This window comes from Pezoporus wallicus, unplaced genomic scaffold, assembly GCF_028554395.1.
Source record: "Pezoporus wallicus isolate ANWC-B61680 ecotype Strahan unplaced genomic scaffold, APGP_CSIRO_Pwel_v1 contig_8542, whole genome shotgun sequence".
NCBI lineage: Eukaryota > Metazoa > Chordata > Aves > Psittaciformes > Psittacidae > Pezoporus > Pezoporus wallicus.
This window is the reverse complement of record NW_026640148.1, coordinates 3,353,636-3,378,726: the sequence shown is the minus strand read 5'-3', so window position 1 is coordinate 3,378,726 and position 25,091 is coordinate 3,353,636. Positions and strand designations below refer to the sequence as shown.

The window sequence follows — 25,091 nt, the reverse complement described above, 5'->3', positions numbered from 1 at the left end:
CTAGCTCATCTCTCTCCTGTCTGTGGTTTTCAGAAAGAAAGAGGGGAGGAGAGAGCTGTTGAAGGCAATATGGAAGCGTATTGCCATGGGGGGAAAAAAAGGTATTCACAGCTGAAAGGTGGATAGCACCTGTGGCAGGGGTTGTGAGATTGGAGGAGCAGGATTGGCAGGAGGAGATTGGATTGGCTGCAGATAGTGGGGTGATAGTGGAAAGTCCTTTGAGGGGAAGGGAGCCTGATGCTGCCTCCTCTCTCTTCTAACATCTTGATCTTCCCGTTTGTCCCTCTTTCAGCTACTGTGTCTTTTCCAATGGATCCTATTCCCTCCTCCCTGCCAGTAGAATGTAGCCATGGTGTGAGGAGGTGGAGTGGAGCCTGGTGGAGCAGTGGTCCCTCCTGGCTGGTGGCAGGGAAGGAGGTTCCCTGGGACCATCCTTGGTGCCAGCCTGCACTGCAGTTGGTGCCCCATACTGAGCCACGCTGCCTGTGGCGTAAGTGTGTTCTTGTATTAAAGACAAGTACTGTGTTGTCAGAAATCTGTAGAGCATCAGAAAGCTGAAATTTGAGACCCAACACGGTTGTATTAAAGGAGAAAGATTTCTAATTTAATTATGTGCATGTGTGCATATTTATATTATATACACAGGTGCATAGTACGCATTGCATGGGGGTTTGTGCTTACAAGTATACCTGTGGTACCCTAATAGTGCCTTTCCCAGGAGTTCTTGATACTTGCATGTTCAAAATGATCAGGAATGAGCTAAAATGCACAGTTCACTTTTTTGTTGTTGTTGTGAGAATCCCTGGAGAAGAATTGGATAACTGGGAAGCTGCTGTTCCTCAGTGCTTTGATACTAAAGCAGCAAGTGGAGTTATTTTGCAAGCACTCTATGCACAAACCTTCCTGGTGTTTCATTGTGTTTGTTAATGGTAAATGTGTGTGCTCTTCTACACTCTTATTTAGGTTCTTTCTTTTTTAGTTCAGAGGCTTGATTAGCTAAGCCCTGGAGTTACTGTAGTAAGAGCAGCTTTTCACAAATGTGTAAGATGCTCTACTTGTAAAACAAGTGTTCTGAACTTGCACTGAAGTTTGAGGTTTTAAAAAGGTTCCTCTTACTAATAAAAATAGTCTGAGAAGTGTTTTATCAGTTGCTAGTTTGGTTTGAAAGATTTAATATAATAAAATATCTGAACACTTCAGTTTTGTCCTAATGTCCTGACTAAGGCACCTCCTTTTAAACTCGAAAAGAATATATATGGGGACTACAACAGCAGGCCTCTTATTTAAAAAATAGACATATATATAAAAAATACAGCCTAATTTTCCTGTTCCTTGTAGCTGAATTAAATACGTTCTTCCAGAGTCTCAGCTTGATCCTGCTTGCAGAATCTCTGGATTTTTTTTGGTGCTAAATGGACCCTGCACAATTATTGCACAATGTTGTGATCCTGCACAATACATTGCAGAATTTTCTCATAAGAGACTCTTAGTTGGACTTAGTACCAAATGCCTGATGGCTGAAGCAAAGGTAATCATCTGTGCGTGTATTTGTGGGGTATAATCCCAAATTACTTTTCTTTCTAATCAAGTCTTCTGAAGGATGTTACCTACTCAGAGTTTCAGTGCTTTACATAAGATTTTGAATGTCTCATGCCTTAATCTGTAGGGTTCTACTGCTTGCAAGAGTCATTTCTTCAGCTTGAATCTTCTCCATGACAAATCCACTGCTGAATTCATCCCACCAGCAGCATCCAAGCACTTTAAACGACCAGATCACCACAACAGCTTTTGGGAAGCCATCGTAGTTTGGACTAGCTCTGCAGCTGTGCCTGGCCAGTTTCCATGAGGGGCCTTTTTTCTCTCTGGCTTTTCATGCACCATTAGTATTTCATTAGCAACTGTCTCAGGTTTTTGAATCTCTATTAATATAGCAATTGATCATACGGAAGAATTGAAAGCCATATTCTCTCCTGCACTTATATCTCTGAAGGGTGATTGCTTCCAGCCTACAGCTGCATTGAATTCCCCAGATCCAGCTGGTTTACTCATCCCAGTCCCTCTTTGCATATGCTTCTGGAGACAAAATTCCTTTTGTTTCCCTCTGGTGGGCAAGTGGTCTCCAGCATGGGGCTCCCAGTTCTTCCTGCCTTCCTGGGTTTTTAGGTTGTGCCAAACTGTTCAACTTGGCGAGCAAAGGTTTGTCCATATAGACAAATTCTGCTTGAGAAAGGGATGCACCCACTACTGCTTTGAAAACTGGTTGTCACCAGTATGTGACTAAAGGCTCCCAGAAGTAGAAGGCAAATGAGTAACTGAAACAAAGGTTTTGGTCGTAAGGGCCATTGAAGGCTCAAGTTTCCATTTGTTGGTAGAGGGAACTTGTATCTGGTTGCTTTTCTGCGTATCACAGTCATAAAACTTCACCGGCTGCTTCAACATCAGACCATAATGTCAAGAAGTTAAGCATGTATTTTAGAGAAAGAATTCTTGCATTAAGAACTTCAGAAAAAGAATCGGTCACCTCTGTAGGTAAGTGTCCTTGTGTGTTACTTGAGCAACTACTGTATTCTTAAACCCACAAACCAAAACCCAACCCTGTATTCCGGTTTGTCTTGCCTTGGCTCCCAGCCACTGGATTCAATGTATCTCTCTTGGAGGATGTTCTACTACTGCAAATGTGATCCAGGGATTTGACATACCATGGTCAAAATAGCTTCCAATCTTACTTTGTATGTATAGATTGACTTTAATTTTTTTCTTCATCCCGCTACATTTTTGTCAGCTTTTCCTAAATGTTCTTTTTTGAAGAGTAGATGCTAGATCAGAACATGTCCTTAAGTAATTTCTTTACATCATATAAATAGATAATAAGCTTTATATCCTCCTTTGGTATTCCTGTTTGGCTGCCTACAAAACCCTTTTGGGGAATCACTGACTTCCATCACCTGGATTTTAATCTTTTGAATCAAATCTGTGCATTCCTTGCATCACCCCAGCCCCACAGTATCTGACTTTGCAATACTGTTCAGGAGCAACCACTGTAGGCAAGCAGTCCAAGGCAACAACGCATTGCTGTTCAGAACTTCATCCATGGGGTTTTTTCCCCTTTGGGTTTTAACAGGGATGACTACTGAAGCTTTTCTAGATTATTGATCATACACTGTTCAACAATAGTGAGCCAAAACCAGATCTCTGCAGTACAGCAGGAAAAATATTCATAGAATAATTCCTTCTCTTAGTTTTTGCATCTGGTTTTTAATCGGGATTATTACAGTGCTGGCAGTGATCACTTTTCAATATAAGTCAAAAGGTTGACAGAACTCTTGGTTTAATAACACCAATAAACAATTTTTTTAAAAACTTCTAAATGTGGGGTTTTATTTTCTACGTGCTTTGACAGGCATAAATCATTCTGCAATCTTGAATTTTGTCCCAGTTGCTTCCCATAGTTACTCTGCGGTTTGCTTAGACCTTCCTGTGAAGCAAAACCAGCACTTTTCCCAGGATCATACGTTCTGCTCTCTTCCCTCAGCCCCATCGTGCTGTTGCCCATTACTGCCACTTCTCTCTGTAAGGCGTTTCTAACCCTAAATTATTCATGTGACTGCTCGGCTCAGCGTTATCCCCAGAGCTGGAAATGTAACAGTTCTAACACACCAGAGTGTGTGTGCATGCGTATACGTTGCTGTACTGAGATTGCACTTGCATGTGGTGAAATAGATCATGACTTGCGTTTAGCCATGAGACTGGGGATGTAATTGAGACTCTCGGTTCCCAACTGTGGGAATGGAGATGTTCGTGTGGAGATGTAATTGTTTATCACGTCAGGTGACATACTGAAAATGTGGATGTGCTTCCAGGAACGTCATCTCTTCATTGTACCTGATGAAGATGAACAACTCCAAACCTTAGGTTAAACTGAAAGTAACTTTTTCTTACCTGATCGTATTAATCAGTAACTTGAGAGAAAAGGGTTAAGTGATCAGTTTGTTCTGTTCTATTGGAATAGAGTTTATCCAGAAGCAAGCCTGTATTTGTTTCAGTACCCTCTGTTAGGAAATTGATTTTTGTTTGTTTATTTTAAACACCACACACGTATTATGAGTGGTAAAGTGCTGCCTTCAGTATGGAATGGATTTACTATTCTAATCTCTTTGTGCTAGATCGTCTATGAAGTTTGTAGTCTATTTATATTTCTTGTAAGGAGTTCTTGCTCTGGAAATTACTTTGGGTATGTCATCAGTTTTGATGTGACAAAACTACTTGTCTTGAATAATTCAGTGGCTCTTCTTTCAAAATGTTCCAAATATGCAATATGTCTTTTGGGATGAATAAATGGTAAAAAATGAGAATAAACCTACAACACAACAGAAAGCTGATTTGTATTGTACATAGTCTTTCATTCAGCCTAACTCCAAATTCCAGCGCTTCACTTTGGAATAGCCCGCTGCACTCTGCTTACTGCAATAGGTGACAAGTTACTAGTTAATGAAAGCCATTAAAACTTACCTTAAAATTGGAATCTCTTTACCTGTTTACTTTGTACAAATGGGTTTCAGAGCTACGTGACCTCCCCTCCTCTGTAAGGGGGTAAAGCAGTGCTCCAACAGGTCTGCATGCAAACCCAGGGAGAGGGGGGGCACAGAGGATGAGTTCATGCAAGGGTTACAGGTTGTTTAGTGACCGGACACCCTCGGGCTATGATTCACAGATCATCCTTCAAGAAAACCAACAATCCTACAATCAGATGCAATTCCAGAGCCGTGCTTCAGTGCTGACTCAGGAGAAGGACATTCACTGAGTCACTTACATAGTTTTCAGCAAGATTTCGGCAAGTTTAAGGCAGGGAAGTCTCCTCCCTGTGTGCGGTGTGGTTTGGATCCACCCCTGGGTGTAGTTCAGGTGTGGTTCTACTCCAGGCTGTGGCAAGTCCTGCTGTAAGAGCCCGGGGAACTTGCTTTTATTTCTCTGCTTAAAAAGTTAACATTGGGGGTGACATTAAAAACTTTGGGGGGGGTTGGAGGGGAAAAATAAAAAGCCTTTAAAAAATGTGAAATACGTCCATTTAGCTGCTTTTCATGGGCTATAATGGTAGCACCTAACATCTACCAGTAACTTCGGCTTGAATTCCTGTCTCTCAACCACCACTGCAGCATGCTCTTCCTTTGACTAAGAAGAGAAACACTGAATTAGTTTATTTCTGAGCAATACTATATGTGAAAAGCAGTGATAAGGTTTGCTCATTCTTAAAGGTTATTAATATTCCAGGCTCATTGGGTGTGATTCTAAAGGCATTTGGGTTTAATGTTGTCTGTAGCAGTCACAGTGGATTGGCAGTGTTTCTGTTGCAGAAGCTGTCTGTAATCAGCCATAGCTGGGCATTGTGATAGACATTTATTGCTCAGGTTTTTCCACTTCATAGTTCTTGTAATGGCCCATAAGTGAAAACGTGGCCTGCAGCAACTTCACAGTGTTTTTTTTAATTGCACTTATAGCCTGGTGCTGGTGTCTCTATACTACACGAAGCAGCAGTAATAATACATCCTTCCTCTGCAGACTTCCATGAATTGTAACCCTTCCTTAGCTTCCAGTGCTTTCAGATTTGAAGGGCTCTCATCCTCTGTTTACACAGTAAATTTGAAGTTGCTGCTATGGTGCACCTGCAGGGTAGTATCATGTTATAACGTTCCTTAACCATCTCCTAGCCAATAGCAAATTATGGTCAGTCTCCCTTATCATTACTTTACATGGAAGACTGCTTTGGCAGTGAGTGAGGGTATTCCTTAGCACATGTGCCCCTGTTCAGGAGGAGACTTGGTAGACAAATAGTAAACCAAAGAAATCTCTAGAGTCTGACATGGTGCTTCTCATTTCAAATCTAGAAAGAGTGGTAAAAAATCATTTGTCCCGAGCTGATGCTTCCCCATGTGATTAAGAAACAAATACTGGAATAATTCCAGCAGAATGAGTGCTTCTGGGATATTTCTTTGGTGAGAATGGAAGTGCTTTGTCAGATGTGTAGGATGTTGCATCTGCTTGGAATGTGGGTCTCCTGGGTGTCTGCTACCGACTGCCCTTAGATGGGCAAGGAGACTTACCAGTGAAGTGTTGATGTAACGTGTGTCAAGATGGAAGATGGGACTGCTGTGCTGGCAGAGATCTTTCTCAACTGAGGCACCTCAGTTCTACTCACATGCACATGGAGTCATGAAACAGTGGCTTTCATTTCATTCATGTAGTGTAAATGGTTTCCAGTTCCCATGAAATACATTTCACTGGAGATTACTAAATCATGGTAAGTTTTTTATTCCAAGGTAAAGAACAGTATCTGGGTATTGAATCATACTTCACAGCTGTATGGGTTACATGTTTTCATTTCTTGGACTGTAAGTAGGGCTTCACCTAGGTCCTGCTGGCCCAGGGACTTCATCAGAAAACCGCTGTATTATTCTGTGGATTCTGAGTGCACACTGGAGGTCTTCAGTCCTTTTGGTTATGAAGATACTGTGAAAGTCTAAAGTTACAACTGTTTAACGGGAAGGTTGTTTCCTGCAGCCTCTGAAGAGCAAGCTTGGAAGAGCAGTCTGTTTGTTTTGAGTATTACCGTAAGTGTCCGGTGATCCAGGTGTGAGCAGCCATCTCCACGTGAAGAGAAAGGGGATGATGACTCAGAGCAGAGTCACATCCTGTTAATGCTGGTTAGAGACAGCTCCACTTCACCCTTCCTGGTTTTGACTAATGGAGGTGGAAAGTGGACCCTTGTAATATGAAAAAGGGAAAGCCAATCCTTCAGAGACCTGTGGCTGTGTCAATCTTCTGTGCAGGTAGTTTACCTGTTCAAAAGCAGCTCAAGCTCAGTGCTGCATCTGTGGAGGTTTTTGAGTCAAGTGGACCGCTCTGCTCTGGTTGTAGCTGTTGTTGCCCCATCACTGAGTGACAGCTGTCTACAGGCTCAGGCATATAGTGCCCTTGCTTGCATCCAGCTTGTAACTCTGTGGTTTTCTCTGCAATCACACAGACTGAGATGACTGGCTGTGATGTGGGTTCTGATGGGTTGCAAAAGGGGATTTCATTAAACATGATTGCACTTGCTCCGGCGTGTGCAAGTGTCCAGGGTGGGAACTGAAGCCCAGTAGTCAGCAGTACCCACGTGATAATGCTTTGAACACTTGCCCATCAGTGGAAAGCACTGTCTTGCTCTTACATCTCACTATACCACAGTCTGCCTCAGGGTTTGGCTTTCGGCTGGAGTCCAGCATTGATATTGAGTGTATTTATGGAACTCCTATTTTACCAATAACACACTCAGTGATAAGCTGTGTTTTTGCACGGCTTCTTGATTCAAGTAGCAGGAACAGGTCTGTAGCAGAGCATTGCATAGAACTACTTACTTGTATAGTCTTAGTAGGATAAACCTTGTGCTTCTCAATACAGATTCAGGTAAAACTATTTCAAGCTTCTAAATTTCAACATGTTGGAAGGGTGAGGTTGGAGTTGATACACATGGTGTTTGCTGTGTGCACATGTCTCCGCTGAGGCATCTCTCAGTTAGCAAGTGGGTGTTTAAAAACCTTCCCCAAATACACTGGCTGCCTCCCAGTAACTTTAAAGTGATGCTGAAGCTGGAAAGGACTTTTTCTTCTTTTGTGACTATGCTGCACAGCTCAGTGCTTGCAAAACTGACTCTTTTGAGCCAGGAGCCTCTCCTGACCGCTTGAGATGTCAAAACACAAATTTCCAGCACACACTTCATTATGGAAAGTCCTTCTCCTGTAGCCTTCTGGACGGAGTCCTTGTTGGTAGTTGCTGCTTCTGTTTTCCCTCAAATATGTCAGGCTATTTTTGCTGAAATAAGGTACTTGTCATCTTCAATATGTGAAAGCCCTCATACGTGGTGTTGTTTCCGAGTGCGCACCCAGCAGCCCTGTGCGCTGTGCGTGATTGTTTTGTTTCATGGACAATAAGCTGCTGCCCTGAGAAGTGTGACCTGGCCTGTGTCACCGAGAGGGGTGGCAGCAGGAAGTTCCAGGTATCCTGAGAGGAAGGAAATTAGGGGAAAACGCTGCGTTTTGGGGAAAGTTCCCATGCAATGCAAAGGAGAGGAATGGGGTGGGGGGTAATCAGGAAGGGGAGGGCAAAGTGAGCAGATGCGGGAAGGATGGGGGCATTCCTGGGTTGTACCTCAGAGGGAAAAAGTACCTTTTAGGCCTTGAGAGAGCATCCCTATCTTTTCTGTTCCTCTCTGCTGCCTTCTTCCCTCAGCCAGCATGGTGGTGGGTAGCCTCTAGCCCCCAGCTGCCTGGGGCGGGGAGGAGTGTGCCCTTTGTGACTGTGGATGCAGCGAGGTGGAAGGTGCTTTTGATGCAGTGTGCTGCAAGAGAGGAGCCTTAGAGACAGTGTCTCCTTTCCTGCCCTGGGCCTGAACCTCATGGGAAGCCTGCTCCATTCTTTTTCCCTTCCTGGCATTGACCTGTGGGTCTGCTGTGACCCGCAGCTTCCTGTTGCCCATGCAAAGCCAGCACCTTCCACCACTGTGTGAGAGCTGGGTCCATGGGCTTCCCTCTGTCCGAGTGCATAAGACTCCTGCTTTTTGCAACAACACAGGGTTTTGCAACCTTTGCTTACAGCATAGACCAGGTGAACAGTAAAGAAAGTAGGTGCCGGTTATGTCCAGGGGGGTTTATTAAACCTTTCTAGTTGCTGAGGTCTCTAGGAAGCAGACTTCAGGAAACCTTGTGGGGTGAGGTTTGGTGGAGATCATCTTGCAGAGTAGAGCGTATGCTGCTGTGGTGTGAGCACTGCTGGTGTGAGCACAGCCCTTGCTGACAGTAGCTCCACTGCTCAAAGTGGCAGAACTTGCGTAGAGCCCAGTCAAGGGTGGACCTGTGCCTGACCACGTCAGGAGAAGGTAAGATCTCTGGACCTCTTCTGCTGTAGGAAGAATGGTGTTGGTGTCAGTACATCCTCTGCGTGGTCTTAGTACTGCTTTGGCTAAATCGTGTATTACGAGTGAGATGCCTTTGATGCGTCTGTCGCCTCATTTGTTGCCTCATCTGTGGAGCTTTGCTTTAGCCATCCCTATGGCGAAGATAGACAAAGATTCATTTGAAGCTTCAAAGAATCTTTGTTCTAGTTTTGTTTCGTCTTAATTCTCTCTTGTATATAATAATGTACATAATATATATGGAAAAAATTATCTTCACTTAAATGTTTTGTCCTCTGTACACATGCGAGTGGAAAATGCATCATAGATACTTCCTACAGGCCCGCAGAGTCAGACAATGCGGTTCACAGCGCTGTTTTAATCTATGTTTAATGTGAAAGAAAATGAGAGAGTTTATTTTACCAGAAGCAGATGTCGAGTATAGCAGACTGAGAGCAAAAAAACCCACAAACCAACAAAGCCCCCCAAAACAAAAGAAGAAAACCCTTTAGGCAGCCCTCAGTGTGTGGCCTAAATACATCAGTCCTTTTGCCTCTGCAGCCCCAGCTGTGCTGCTAATTGGGCCCCGCTTCTCACCCTCCTTAGCCCGTGGGATTGGTACACTGCTCAGAAGAAGCCCCTATTGCAAGCACTAGAATACTGAGTTGTTACAGCAGTGTATCTCTGTGGGAAGAAAAACATCAGTTCACACCGTGTAAGTCCAAACTATAAGGTAAAAATAATCCCTTTCTATTCTCTCCTAAACAGAACTGCTCCTGGAAAGCAGAAACAAACCCTAGTAATTGCTCTATGTCCCTGGAGTCCTTAACAGAGCATCTGCAGACATGACAGGAACAAGACCTGCTACGGGATCCCTGCAGTTTTCCGCAATGGCAGAGATCAGTTCATGCGTTACTGTGTGTGTGTGTGCTCAGTGCTGTGGCATTACAAAGAAGATGACTTTATTTTCCTGCTGCAAGGAGGTTGAAATCTTAACATCCTGAACATATGGAAGGAGAGTTTTCTCTGACTGTCCAAAATCTCATGAAATGTAAGCTGGGGGGGAGAGGGGAGGCCTCGTGCATGCTCGGTGTTCAAGAAAAAGCTATTTGTGCTTAGTATAATGGCAATACTTTTCGGTTGCAGCTCTCCTGTGCGGAAGTTTAATCTCCCTAATATGGCCAGAGTGAGAGCCTTGAGTACTACATCGCTTTTAACTTAGCCAGTTTTCTAAGAACAAAGGAAATATGTGTCAAGTACATGTTTGGGTCACTTCTGCACCTTTCTCATCTTTCTGTGTTTCTATTTATACCCTGGCCAGTCTCTGACCTGGTACGAAAGTTACTGGGGTTACTAAACTTCAAGAGGGAAGAGGCTGGTTTCCTAGGTTTGAACTGAGCACCATTATGTTTATTAACATAAATAATGACGTCATCTTTTATTGCAGAGCAGGAACCTTAAACGGTTATGGGAGAGCGAATTTTAGGAACAGTGTCCTTATGAGACATACGTGATTCATCTTCAAGTGTGTATATTTAAGACAGACGCCGTGTCCCGCGCCAGATCAGCTCCGTGAGGCGGGCTTTACTCCTTTCCAAACTGTAATTTATTAGCAAAAATCATTCACTTTTCTCCTTCTTTTCGACTCTGTTGCTTGCAGCCTGCTGGGGAGTGCTGGCAGCTCTTTCGTCCTCTTCCAGCTTCTTCCAGAAATCTGCTTTTGCACTCCTCCAAAAGCCTTTTGTAAATGATGCCTGAACCATAAAGTAACAGTAACCGCTGTCTCATTTCTGGGATTCAATGTGTTAGTCATTGAGTGGTGGTGTTCGGGGCACTGATGAGCTGCCAGTAAAGTGCTTGGTTTCCTACCGGAGGAGTTTGCTGATGTCTGTTAGCAAATACCACCCCATTCAGGTTCAGTCTCTTCTACATAACACAGCGTGGAGGAAATGTGCATCCTTTTTGGCCAGAGCTGAAAAGCAAAACGATACATCACAGCATGGCTGTCGTTGCTGCCAAGGGTGAACATCTGCTCTACAGCTTGTCATTCAGCTTTTAAAGATGTCCTGTGAACAGCCAAGAGCACTGGCCTGGCTGGGTTCTTGCATCTGTTTTGTACCTGAATGGGAGATAACTTGCTCTGAAGGGGAAAGCCGCAGACCAGCAGGCTCCATCTCTGTGTGAGCTGCACATTGGCAGCAACACGCTGCTGTGTGCTGCTGGCTGGAGAGAGAAAACCCTGCTTCCTCCTCAACTGGATTTTCTGTGCCAGATTTACTGGAAAGAATTGGTCCTGTAGTGAATTGCCACGAGGAAAAGAGCCATACGCTTCCCGTTTCCTAGCACCTGCCTTTGTGCAGGGATGCGGGCTCCATGTGCCTCTCTTGAAGTAAGGAGCTGCATCTGTGCTAGTCATGCAAGGACATGGAAGTTCTTTGGGTTTGTTTGTGTGTTTGTTTTATAAAAGGAAAAGTGTTTAGCAAACATCAGTGATTGTTTTCAGTGAGTTTGTTTTCAAACCTGGCCATGTGAGGGGCCAGTGTTCCAGCATAGAGCCAGGAGAGCCTGGAGTGAGGCTCATTCAGCCTTAACTCACTGCCTTTATCTTCCTCCTTTCTGGAGCTTAGCCCAAAGCTCTTCTGCCACCCCTCAACCCCAGCCGAGGGCTCTTTCCTTCTCAACCCCAGCCTTTGCCGGATGCTGCTGCTGAGTAGCAGGAGCCCTGTCAGCCGGATGAGCTGTGCAGTGTAACTGCTGGCACACAGAGCGGCAGTGCCGTGGTCCACAGGTCCCCCAGCCATGTCCTAAGCCTGTGTGTACCTGTTGTACTCTCCAAATTGTTTCCTCTGTAAGTGAAGACAAACACTGCATTGTTGTAGGGGCAGAACAGCGTTTTCCAAGCCTTTCTCATGCAGTGGCTGTTGCCACTTCTCCCTGCCCTTAAGCCAGGGCTGGCTCAGCAAACTTTTGGGTCAGATTCCTGATTTCTCTCATGTCGCTGTTGCCTTTTCCTGTTGCTGCTGGTAGGGCTGCCAGGCTAGCAGCTGGGGTGGGGAGTGCTCATGGACTGACCCTTCCGCCTGATGCCTGGCCCTGTGAAGGCTGCTGGTGCTGCCAGGGTGGTTTGGAGGAGGCTGCCGACTTGCTTCTTACGGCTTCTGCCATGTTTAACTTGCTCTGATGTCAAGTCCCACACTAACACCTGGGTAAAACCACATCTGAAGATGTTCTGTCTTTTCAGCTCCCTTGTGAGAGAGGTAGCTCCCTGATGGCACTTCATGCCTTATTTTGAGCTTATCAAGTGTCTTCACCCTCATCCCAAACCAGCAGCTTTTACTGGTTATCCCAGCTGGCACGGGGGCAGAAGTGAGATGGTTTGGGGCATCTCACAAACATACTCCTGCTCCTTACTGGGTCCAGGATTGTCTGTCTTACAGCAGTGCCCCAGACAAATCCTCCCCAAAGGGCTCAGCATGGGTCTGCCCATGGCTAGAGGCTGGTGTCCTCCAGGCACAAAGGGCAAGAAGCAGATTTCACTCTTGCTTCCAGGAAGGTGAGGAGATTTTGTCCAGTATTGGAGAGGCTGAACCTTGTCTGGAGAAGGTTTTGGGTGCCACCTTCATGTGACAATTGTCAGGAGCGCCCTTGAGATATCATTTATCCAAGAGATTCGCTGTGCCTGGTAGCTTTAGGGATGTGTGTCTCTTCCCTGGTCTTACTAAGATCCTGGTTAGCCATCTGGAAATCTCATCCTGTGATTACTCCAGAATCTGGAAGACCTTTTGTAGCTACTAATCCTAGAAACAGATTTTCCCTTCATCCTGTCTGTCAGCACAGCCTCTAACTTATTTTTATGGGCTTCAGCACATGTTTGAAGCATCACTGCCTCAGGGTACGGTCTGTGTTTTCCAGACTATTTCAGTGGTCCTTATATCTACATACAGCACTTTCTAAAGAAGAGCTATTTAGTGGGTATTTAGTAGGATCTTCTGTGTCCTTCAAAACTCAACACATCTCCATTTGCACATTTAGAACAGGGATCAGTGTGAAATCCTAGGAAACGGTACTGTTTTGCTTCAACAGAAGTGTATTATGTTTTCATTAATAAGGTGTGATAAAGATTGTGTAGAGAAGTACTGATCCAATTGCAGCAAGAGGCGTAAAGCAAAAAGAATGTTCTGAGCTGCTGGTGCCATACTAGACTCTAAATGTTTTGCACTTCTTTTTGTCTTGTCCACTATTGTTATGTCGTTTGCATAACTTGTGTATGGAGTTTGCTGTGTGAGTCTTAACTGCTTAATGGAGGCAGCAGGATATGGCAGGTGGGAGTCGATCTTCTGTGCAGTGAAAGCATCTGATAAAGTGCCATCTGCACTGGGGTAGTTGAGGAGGGTCTTGCGATTGTGCCTTGAATTGTGGCGCCGTGTTCCTGCAAGAACATGAGGCCCCAGGCAGAGGGTCACAGAAACTCACTGCAGGATGAGATCTGCAGGACATCTTTCCCGTGCTGGAGCGTGCCTACGTGGTGGAAAGGGCAGAAGGATGCCCCTGTGTGTACACAGACCACAGCAAAGGGCTTACCTCAAGTCTGCATTGCTTCCAGGTTTGTTGCCATGTGCTTCTTTGTAGGAGTGGGCCCTGGACTATTTGTGCTTCTTGAGCCCATCGTTGTGCATCTGCAGAGCACCATGAAAAACCACCATTACAAGTCAGGAGCAGAACAGGCAGAGCTCCCTCCCTCGCTCTTGTTAAGGAAGAGTTCCCAAGAAACGTTTCTGTGTTTCTTGAGAACAACAGAAAAGCTTGACCTTATTGCTGCTCTAAATATAGGCCTATGGCCCCTGACAGGCCCAGCAGGCTATAAAGCCACCAGTTCCAGTTCTCATTTCTGCCAGAACTTCAAAGCATTTCCTTTTATGCAGTAATCTTAAAACTAGTCCAAGAAAACACTCACGCAATTACTTAGATATTCCAGTTATGCCACCAATATGGAAACTTAAATGATATTTTCCACAGGCAAAACTTCCATCGTTAGTTAAACATGATGGTTGTCTGCTTGCTTGTAGGGAAGATACAACCTCCTTTCCATGGTCTGAGAAATGGCTGCTCGTAAGCTGAGCCAAGAGCGATGACTGATGGACTAATAAAATAGGACTATAACACAGTCACCAAAGCCCTGCTTAGGCCTTGAATGGTTTTTAAATCATAGTCATAGCCTCCACTGGAGGAGAAGCTTTGTATGGACTAACCAATACTTATTTAATAAAGCCTTTGCTATTGCAATTCCCATCTTCAGCAGTTGTGCATCATGGCCAGGCTTTAAGGAGAGATAAGAGCTCATTCCCCTCCATTGATTAAAAGCAAAATTAGACAGGCAGGACCTGTTCCTATTCCCCAGGTCTCAGTCTGCTCTTGAAAACGTTTTACACTGTAGTTTAAAACCTACCTCTGCCACTGTGGCCACACGTAACCTGGCAATGTGGTTATTTTGCTCACGAGGCCATTGTGTAGCTTTATTAGTGTGTACTCAATGAGCCATGGCTGGTCTGCTCCAGGGGTTATAACTATACAATACACATACACTGTAAAACATGGGGTTATTTTGCTCAGGTTGTTCTGGGGCTCTCTCAGTGCAGTTGTGGGCAGGGCCTGAGATTTTTATATTCCCTGCTGGAATAACCTCACAGTAGCACTTGACCTTACAGTGAAGCCAGGACAGGTTTGTCCTGTGTCTGCTGGGCCCAGAAGAGCTGCAGCAGATGCTCCGGGTCCTGGTCAGGAGGAATTCCTGAAACACGGAACAGCGGCCATGAGGGTCAGCAGAGACCTGTTGTACTTGAAGTGGTTTCGAGGACGACAGGAAGTGTGGTCAGAAATGAAGAGATCATTCAAGAATCATTTAGATGTAAAGAATTGCTCCTGGTTAAGCAAATATCCTGCTGAGTTTCTCCTGGAAAAGAATTCGATGTGTAAGGCTGTCTCTTTTCCAGATTATGAGGGATGGGATGCAAGAGAGAGAAACTTCTCTTTACACAGACTTAGAAAGCGTGTGGGCCTCAGACTGTTTTCCCAGTTGGAAAGTTTGCTGTTACGAAAAGGAAATAGATTTTTATAAGCAATATTTAATTCAAGCATTTGGCTAGTTCTCCCGCTGCAAAGGTTTTAGGTCAAAGTCTGATTCATTGATGTAAAACTGGAATGAAAGGGATTAGGAAAGGAAGTGAACTCTGAAGTTAGGAAAACTCTCTGGTTTCTTGTCCACTAACCATTTTTTCCTACGCATCAAATGTATATTTGACCTATGTTTCTAATTTAAGCACTGTAGGGAAACTTATTCCTACACGCCTTCCTTTGCTCTTTTTCTGCCCATTGTCATCAGTTCTGCCATGGGTGTGTTCAGTTTTGCTCTTTCAGGAAGGGATCCCGATCCTTCCATATTTGGGGAGGTTTCTGGACACAACGTCGTTGTACAGATGCTGCGAATTTATACATTTATTCCATTGGGTTAGAGAATGGAAAATGGGTGGTTTATTATTCTTATTACTCATTAAAAATGTTTGTTAAAATAGCGCCCTGTCCACAATGGGATGTTCTGCAGTAACACAGGCGTTGGGGAAGCCGCAGCTGATACCTTCCTCTTGTTGCTATGTGTCTGTGTATTTGCACAGGTGTGTTTTGTCCAGGATTCCTACAGGGATCTCTTTGGGGATCCACCTGAAAGCTTTCCTTCTGGCAGTAAGGTCTGTTTCCCTCTGTCTGTCCTTGCAATCTCCCCACTGTATGTGTGACCCCCAACTCGTGGCAGCTCCTTCTGTCCACCGCCCTGCTCTCTCCCAGCCTCCAAAACCTTCCCTTTTCCCCTTGTTGGTGTTCTCGTTGCTAGGACTTGGAGACTTTGCAGTCATCAACCTAATGTCACTTAGAATATCCCATAATATCACGAATGGTGGTTATGAGTGCTTTTCCTAGTTGTGTTCAGAAAGCAGATACAAGAAGAGGCTATCAGAGGAGGCAGGTCCTCATCCTGCCCGGCTCTGTTACTGTGGAGCCTGATGGATTTACTGCTTTCATAAACGCAGCAAACAGCTCTGCCAAACCCAGTGGTTTATCTGGGGCCACCCATGTGCTCTGTGTAAAAGATAGCTCATCCTCAGAGAAAAGAATGATGTGGGGTTTTTCCATGAGTTTGCAGTGATTACTTTGGGAATACTTATGTTGCTAAGAAGAAAGGGAGCTGCTTTTTGTTGTGTGAACAAACAGAGATAAGAACGAGGGGAGGTTAAATGCGACAAGTCCCCAGGCTGGCTGCAGGGCAGCAGTGGGGCCTCAGCCCTGCCTGTACTCTGGAAAGGGGGGAGTGCATTGGTGATGGGCCAGGAACTGGATGGGAATTCCCCAGTAGACTGAGGGTGTCCTGGGGGGTCACTGAATAGGGAGAAAACAGGGGCTTGGCAGTGCAGAGGACATCATTGTTTTTCTCCCAGTTTTTACCATGTAATTCATGCTTTGCTCTGTAAAGCATTGTGATATAGTTTGTACACATGATGTAAAATAAGTTGTATTCTATTATATTGAAGAAATACAAATATAAAATAAAGTCAAAGGATGGAGTAAAGTAGCTGTGTGGTAACTGGACCCCCAGTCCCTGGTTGCACTGGTTGTCCCACTCCCTGGTGCTGCAAAGCCTCTGGGGCAAAGGCTGCGGTTGCAGGGCTCTGCTCTCCATGGAATGACTGGGGAGTTTTCCACATGAAGATGTTAAATACAGTCTGTCCTGGGTGAAAAGGGAAGCACAGATCACATTGGCACACACTGTCTCCAAGATCCCGGGTTTTCCTGCTGTTTGTGGTGCTGTGCAGCTCGTGTGTCTCAGGAATTTGAGGAAAATTAAGTGTGCTTCAGATTTTTGAGGCTGAAAAAGCTCCGTTATTGCCCCAGGCACAACAGATACGTGGGCCCTGTCGGGGTAGTACATGTTGGTAATGGGACAGCATGTGGCAATTTGTAATGTAGGGAAAGCAAAACCCCAGATCTCCAGGGTTTGCATGGGGGAGGCTGGGAGGGCAGTGAGTGAGGATGGCATCGAGCTCTTCAGAGAGGCTACTGCAGAAGATGAATCTTTTCTGGGAATAAAGACATCGCCATGAGCTGCCTGACACCAGGGCGAGCCCCTGCTTCTGAGCTTCATCCCCCAGACACGAAGGCAGCCCGAAGCCCCATCACCCGGCATGCGTTGTAGGAGACCCAGCCTCCGAGGGCAGTGGAGCTGGGAGGAAGAGCCGCAAGTCCCAGCGGCCCCCAAGCGCTGCTGCCGGGTCGGAGGAGTCGGACGTTTGTCTCTGCGAGGGCTGCCAAGGAGGTCGGTGCAGGGGAGCTGCCGGCGCAGATCCCTGTGCTCTGTGGGAATTTCCCCCTTGAGCAACCGCTGTGCTTTTAAACCAGAAGATTAATGGAAGGGGCCGTGGAAAGGGCCGGAGTGCCGGGTATGAGTTCATTAGTCTCCAAGCAAGCATGCAGCCGGTGAGTCACCAGCGCTGCTTCCTGCGCGCTGATGCTGTGCTTGGAGCTCTCCCAGCGCCGGGTGAGCCGGCCCAGCCCTGCAAAGGCTGGGAACTCGCAAGACCAGATCACCACATGCTGTGACTGAGGGCTGCTAATGCTATAAAATAAAAACTAATCTAGATTAATTACACTGCACATGTTGTTCATCTATAATCCTGCTCCCTGGCCTCTTTCCCTCCCAGCACAGCTCTCCATTGGTTTCTGTTCCTCTCTTAAGGTATCCTTGATTCCCTTTGAGTTTCTCCGTTTCTTCAAGGGGTGGGAAGAAGGTGCCTGCTGCTAATAGCATTGTGCCTCCTCTGCCCGTTCTGCTGGGGCAAACCCCTCTCTGTGTACGTGCAGGCGCAAATAGCTGGTCAGAGCTGTCAGTTGGTGATGAGGGGTTACCAGCCACAGCTCGTGATGCCAGTGAGATGCACAACCCAGCAGGGCAGGTGGCTGGAAGCGCGCCCGGTGTCTGACACCAGAAGTGATGGTCCTGCGAGGGGATGCGCACGGGATGTGTCTGCTCCCGGGGTTTTACAGAAATTCATTGCTGCATCCTGCAGAAACCTGCTGAAAATTGAATTGAATGTGGAGGCAGCCAGCCTGTAGCTGCCACCGCTTCTTACTTGGAAACAGCGTTGTGTCAGACCGCTCCTCTTCCTTGCATAGAAGTGGTGCTGTGGATCCTAGAACCATAGAATCACAGAACTGTTTGGGTTGAAGGGACCTTAAAGCTCATACAGTTCCAACCCCCTTCCACTAGAGCAGCTTGCTCCAAGCCCCTGTGTCCAACCTGGCCTTGAACACTGCCAGGGATGGGGCAGCCACAGCTTCTCTGGGCATCCTGTGCCAGCGCCTCAGCACCCTCACAGTACATTCACATGCTGTCACAAGCCTAGTCAGTCCTAGCCACAGCACTTTGGTATGAGCCATCCCTTCCCTGCACTGCAGGGGCCAGGAGGAGCAAAATGCCAGCATTTCTCATTCCTACAACACACATCGTGCCTGTGGTGCTGCCCCATGGCCAGGGAAGAGAAACCCCAACCACAGAGCGAGAGCTGAAGGGCTGGGGCATCTCAGATGGCCCCTTCGGCTCAGCCTCCACCACTGGGGCTCCCAGCACAGGGTTTGATTTGCAGTGACTGTGGGGTTTGGACCCACAGCAATCAAGACCAAGCACCCATCACCTGCCTGTGCTGCAGCAGAAAGCTGCTGCCTGTCCCACTCTACTTGTAGCAATGCCCAGCTCTGGAATATTTGTTGTTATGACAGGCACTGGGAAATGAAAAGGTGTCAGCTGGACAGATAAGGGTGTAGGATAAGGTCTGGCTGCCGTCTGGAGCCTGTGGCAACATTCCTGATGACTCGAGTGGGAGAAGCACCAAGATCCCAGTCTCCTGAGATGATGAAGAGCCAAGGCTTGCTAAATCTGGATAAAATAAGCCGTACTTTTGTTTAGCTGTGAGTTGTTTCAGGCAAGAACAGACTTTGAAAGGAACTTTGTGCCTCACTGAGGATTGCTGCACTTTCATGTGATGCCAGTGGGATGAGCGGATGCTCCGGTGGGGTCCTGGGGTGAAGTGTCCCAAGGTCTCCAGCCCCATCAGGAGCAGTGGTGGGTTATGGGCATCATCCATGTATTTTCCAAGATGCTCTGAACTGTTTTCTGCTGCGGTCACTTCCCACAGGTGTTCCTAAATGTGGTGACCATTCGCTCCTTCTCCAGCCCTTGTTTTTCTCTTCACCTGTTTGAATGCTGTTGTCACAGGGGACTGGACCAGCAGGGCCAGACCACTGGGCTGGAATCCTTTTTTCTTCTATTTTTCTAATTTATTTTTTTAACCAACTGCATTTCTAAATGACACTTTTATAAGTGTGGACCTTATTTTCAAAACAAAGCACACTACTAACCTCATAAACAGCTGTTACAAACGAGAGCCCAAACTGGAGACCTTTTACATCCATAACTCTGATGTTGTCCCTGCAACAGCAGTGGTCAGCGGAGAGGACTTTGTTCTCAGGGTATGTACAGGAGAGGCCCATGACCACTGCAGGGCCATGAACAGCAGTGTTTGGACCCCTTGTTTTAGCCTGGTGTCCCCAAGGAAGCTGGGCCATCACTTGAGCAGTCGAAAGAATTGATGAAAATGCTGAACCCCTGGGCAGGGAAGGACCTCCTCAAGAGAAGCCTCCAGGACCCCATAGGCAGGGAAGGGGATCCATGAGAGAGGAGGTGGCAGTGCAGTGCCGGTGGTAGTTGGGCTCACAAGGGCTAACCTAGGGCCGCCACATGGTGCTGGGTATCTTGGCATAACCAAGTGCTGGGGATGTTCCCTGGTACCAGTCACAGAAGAGGTCTCTGCTCCTGGTCCCTGCATGGGATCCAGCTCTTCCACCAACGCAGTCACCCCCAGCACCACTCTTCCTCAAGAGAACATGCAATTTCTTACGTGGTGTAAGCACTGTAATGTGGGGAGTCTGCACGTTGTCGTGGGGAAAGAGACCCTGCCGGCACCCTTCACCCTGCCCAAACGTGTGTGCCAGGAGGTTGTGCATGCGCCTGGTGTTTGCCACCAAACATAACAACACGTTCGCAGGTACGTTTGCAGTGGCCCTTTGTGCGTCTGCTTTAAATTACTTCATATTATAGCAGGGGGTCAGCCCCGTTTAAATGGACTCAGAGGTGAGACCGAAGAAATGAGGCTTAAAATTCAGAGCAGCCCAACCTGCCCCGCCATGGTGTAACTGTCTGAGTAAGTCACTGGCATCGAGCCATCCCCATGACTCCTGGGAGAGATGCTTTAAAAGCTCCTCACATGGGCAGTTCAAATGATGTGCACATGGGGGGAAAGAAAATAGCTTTTAATTGCAGTGCTGCCCATGTATGTATGTTTTTAGGGTAAACAAAACAGATCGGGCAAATATTTATTTCTGCCCCTCTTGCTACAAAGCAAACTTTCCCACAGCTTTTGACAGAGATAATCTGGTTTTTAGCCACCGTGGTGAATTTGTAATGACAAGTTTTCATTTTGAATGTTTCAGGATTTCCTGATCGGTTCTCATGCAATTATTTCGATTAACAATGAGGTTTTCAGGCCAACTTGAAAGGCTGTCGGAGGCTCTGGAAGAACCTGGCTCTCTGTTACTCCTTTCTCACTGGGATTATTTTCCATAGCTTTCTAGCGCCAAATCAAATTCTTTGGAAATCAAAGAAAACTGCACCTTAGAAATGTTTCGTATCTGCGCCCCTTCTGAGAAGGGTTTCTTTAAGATTAGGAAAATGCTTGTTCCCATATATAAAAAGAGAAAAACATACGGCTGTAATAAGAATAAAACCCCAGGGTGTCTATCTTTGCAAAGGTGTGCATTAGCAAAAGGATGAATGCTTGAGATGGTCATTTCTGTGAGAAGGCAACATCTGAAAACAGACTGAGAAGTATTCAGGGTGTTTCTCATTAACAAGGAAATGGGATCTCAAGCTAGGAACCTCTGATGTTTCTCTTTCATTTATAAACATAGGAGGTGGTTTAAGAGGTTACGAAAAACCCCATTAGTGTTGTTTGCTCAGATTTCTTTTTCCTGCTCTCATAATTCGAAATTTTTACTCCTTTTTTAAGATTATGTGGAAACCTCAGGCTAGCTTTAGCGTGTGCATGCCAGCACATCCTCATCGCACTGCCTGTCTCTGTACCCCAGCTGATGGCACCTTTTGCTCATGGGAACAGCCCTCTGGAGTTCCCGTTCCCTGAAGAAAATGCCATCAAGGGCAGGTAACTGTAAGCAAAAGCAACGTATAATGTATAATGTGCTTGGACCTAGCGTACTCCAGGCAGGGTTGGAATCAGCTGCACCTCCTTGAACTGAATGCCCACAGCCCACCTCCTCGTGGTGGAGTGAAACAGAGGAGAGCCCTCTTCTGCTCACAGGAGATGCATGTGGAGATAACCCAACCTCTCCATTTTCAGCTGAGAAGTCACTGGCAGTGTTCAAGACCAGGTTGGACGAGGCCTTGGGTGATATGGTTTAGCGTGAGGTGTCCCTGCCCGTGGCAGGGGGGTTGGAACTGGATGATCTTAAGGTCCTTTCCAACCCTAACTATTCTATGATTCTATGATCTAATGCAACTTCTCCCTTGACATCAGCAGGTACTGAGGCCAGGGTGGTCTGGGCACTGGTGCTGCCAGGCAGAGGGCAGGGTCCTGCAGGATGTCTGATGTGGCTCCAGGCTGCCCACCCCAGCACCTGGCCACTGGCACCTCCATCCCTCACCAAACCACAGGGGGAGATGGAAGGTTGATGTCAACCAGGTGAACCTAAACACATTCTATGTAATGCTGCGAGACAGCCGCTGGCACAGGTCCTGTGTTCACTATTCATTTCCTAGACTAATTTGTCACCTCATAATAACTTAAATATAGCAGCAGATTTAAGCGTCAAGAGTGGCAGAACCCAGTAAGGACTGAGGAGGGTGGGTTTGATACAAGCCGAGAAACCTTTAAATGAAAGAAAACCCTGGTTTTAGCTTTCTGTGAAAATGAAGTTTTCTGAGCTCTAGCAATTACACACCCAAACTATCCGAGTTCAGCAAACTTATTAGCTAAAGGTAAGTGCATTTAGCAGTGTATTTTCTTTCACACCGTGGAAAGTGGAAACATAAACCGTGTGTCTGATGTCATCTCTGTACAGACGGGTTTGAAACGCTGGCTCCGTTCTGAAACGTCGTTACTTTTACAGCGGGCTGTTAAAAAGTGTCTTATTGCTGCTAATATGATGTGTATGTGTTTTAGAAGTAATTTCCCTGGACTCCAATAAAGCGTTCTGACAGAGGTTTGTTCTCTAAACAATTTTAACCCGTGTTTCGCCTTCTGGCCCCCAGGCAACGCAGAAGAAAACTTGCTGGCTAAGTAACACCAGATGCAGGAGGGACTGCTGGCCGCTAGAGAGCTCCCAGATGAGGCGGCCTTTCGGGCTGAAATATAAATAAGTTTTGTAATGAAAGCAGAAATTCTCTTTCATTTCAGCACACGGGGACCAGCCATGAAACGCAGACAGGTTTCTTGCTTGCGCTGCAGCAAGAGGCGTCATTACCTGCAATTCCATTTTTCATACTTGAAATCAAAAGCCCCAGAGCTGCCCTCCCTCCAGAGCGAGGCTTGAAGAATTATCTTCAATACTGCTCTTTAAGTTAAGTCACAGAGGGGGGCTGATCTCGGGGATGAATGAAAAGCTGCTGCAGCCCTTAAGGGCTTAAGACACCTTAAGATAAGGGAGTCTGCACAGGGATTATGTGTTGGCCCTCATCTCATGTGCCATTGATGGTGAAGCCCTGGGGATGCTGTGTTTCACCTGGAATTGTGGTGCTGCACTCAGAGCCTCCTGCACTGGTGAAAAGGGCAGGGGGTGCCTCTGTCCTCCCTCTGCCTTGCTCAGGCTCCTCTTTCATCAAGGTTCCTATTACTGGGACAACAGTCACTTTTTGTGTAACTCAGGGTGCATGGGTGCTGCAGGGGGCTGGCCATGGCATGCAGCAATGGTCTCATGGAATCACCTGGGCAGGAAAAGGTGCCGATGGGCACATCCACCCCAGAGGGGCTGGCTGAGATTTGTGTTAATTATGTGGGGGTAAAAGGTACTGGATTCACTCAAGGGTCTAGGCAAAGCCCTGGGGAGCTCACAAGTGAAGGCCAGATGCAGGGTGCAGTGCCAGAGTTGAAGGAGCCTCTGTCATTTGCTCTGAGCACTTCATTGCCAGCAATGAGGACCCATATGGATTCCTGTGGATGCACGGGCTGAGGCACTGTCAAGGATGCAGAGATTAAGCAGGGGTGGGCAGCAGCTGGGCTCAGCACAGTGAGTGCTGGTGTGCCCAGGCCAGCCTGCATTGTGGCCATGGGCACTGCAACACCCTGGGTCTGTGACAGAACCTCCACCACAGCTGCTGCCTTCCTGCCATGTGAAATGATAAAATGCCTGGTGAGATGCTTCTGTCCCTGCATCCTGCTCACCGGGCACATCCTCCTGTGCAGGAGACTGGTAAGTGTTTGTGCTGTCCCTTTCCTCTTGCTGCCACCAGAGCTGGGAGAGAGGGCAGCCCATGTGTAACACCAGCTCTGAGAGCAAGGTTTCATGTGGAGCCATGATTTCATGCCTAACAAGTGGTGTTTGACAAAGCCTTCACCATGACCAGACTGTTAGGTTCCCTGGGGGCAGGAGCCTAAAAATTCCCATCTGCCAAATCTGAGCAGTGTACATGGGGCACATGTGGTGGTCAAAGGTAAAAACACGCCTACAGCAGGGATGGGAAACAGAAAGCAGTGCCTCAAAACGCAGAAAGCGTTTCCATCCCTCAACAGTTGTACAGCAGGGAAGTACACGGAGGTCAGGGCTGACATCATCACGTAACCATTTTATGCATCTTGCTGGAAACAGCAGTAGTTTTTGTTCCTGGTGGCTGGACCTACCCCATCCTATGCATTACGGTAGTGCCAAGTTCAGGAGCTGGTGCTGGAGCACAGGAAGCTGGAAACTCAGTGGGCTGCAAGGGCCAAGCAGAGGCATCTTCTTCCCTCTGCTCTTGCATGAGCAAACATCCTTTCATCTTGAGCTGGACCACCAATCCCTATCCCTGTCCCCAGGAACCTCGCTCTGATCAAAGCAAGGAGGCCAGGGTAGGTCTGGCTGGGGGTTCCTGGCAGCAAGTCTGGGGCTGGGATGTTTTAGGGCCACGTCCCAGCATGCCCTTGCAGATCTGGGTTTCTCCTCTGCCAGAAGCGATTTCCAACCCCTGCAATTTCCCAGGGGCTTGATGAGAAAGGGATAAAAGTGCTGTCAAAGGTTTTCCCCTTCCCTTCCCAAGTGTAAACCTCCGGGGTCTCCAGCAGGGATTTGGTAGCCACAGGAATGCATGGGAATATGGGAGGCTTCAGGACAGGGCTCAAGGGGTGTAAGTTGTTAAGAGGAAGAGCTCATTGTGGGCTTCTCTGCAGCAAACTCACCCCCAAGTCGCAGAGCAAGCCCCCCTATGTCACCCCCCCCCATGTCCTGGTTTCACTCAGGAGGGTGGGCTTGCTTGGGCAGCCTGGTGCAAGGGTGTGCTCAGCGTCCCCAGGAAGGGACGAGTGCGGCGGCACAGACAGCGCGGTCGGTATTTCTCCTTCCAGGGAGTGAAGGAGTTAAACTGTTCGGGTGGAAAGCGAACTGAAGATCAAACCAGCAGCCTGGTGACCTCCCGCGGCAGTCTCCTCCATCCATCGGCGTGGCGGGGCCGCGGGGAGAAGCAGCCGGTAGGTGCGAGGGGTGGCGCGGTTGGGCATCCTGCGGGGACCTGCTCTCGGCTCCGGCGGGACCCCCGGGCTGGGGATGGAGGCAACGGCAGGGTGCGATGGGATGGAGGGGGCGCCGGGAGGGTTGTCCCTGATCCGCTTTCAGAAAAGGGATTGCTTAAAGCCAGTTTGTCCTAACAGCGCCTGGGAAGAGCAGTTTCTTGCCTTTTGGGATGCCCAGTCAGTGTCCTGAGGCTTTGGGAACAATATGGTTTTGTAATAGAACTCCTTGCATGTGGCAAGGGAGGCTGTTGGGTTGCTGTGGGTTTATTTCTTCCTGACAAGGAAGGAATAATGTC

At 47.1% G+C, this 25,091-nt stretch overlaps 1 protein-coding gene across 1 annotated transcript in view; it reads left to right on the top strand.

Moving 5' to 3' along the window:
- SLMAP (sarcolemma associated protein) overlaps positions 1-10,239 on the top strand; it is a 93,393-nt gene extending 83,154 nt beyond the window's left edge. Inside the window, exon 23 of the mRNA XM_057417585.1 lies at positions 9,692-10,239. Coding sequence (XP_057273568.1) covers positions 9,692-9,772 — 81 coding nt within the window. The 3' untranslated portion in view covers positions 9,773-10,239. The remainder of the gene's footprint in view (positions 1-9,691) is intronic.
- The last annotated feature ends 14,852 nt before the right edge of the window (positions 10,240-25,091 follow it).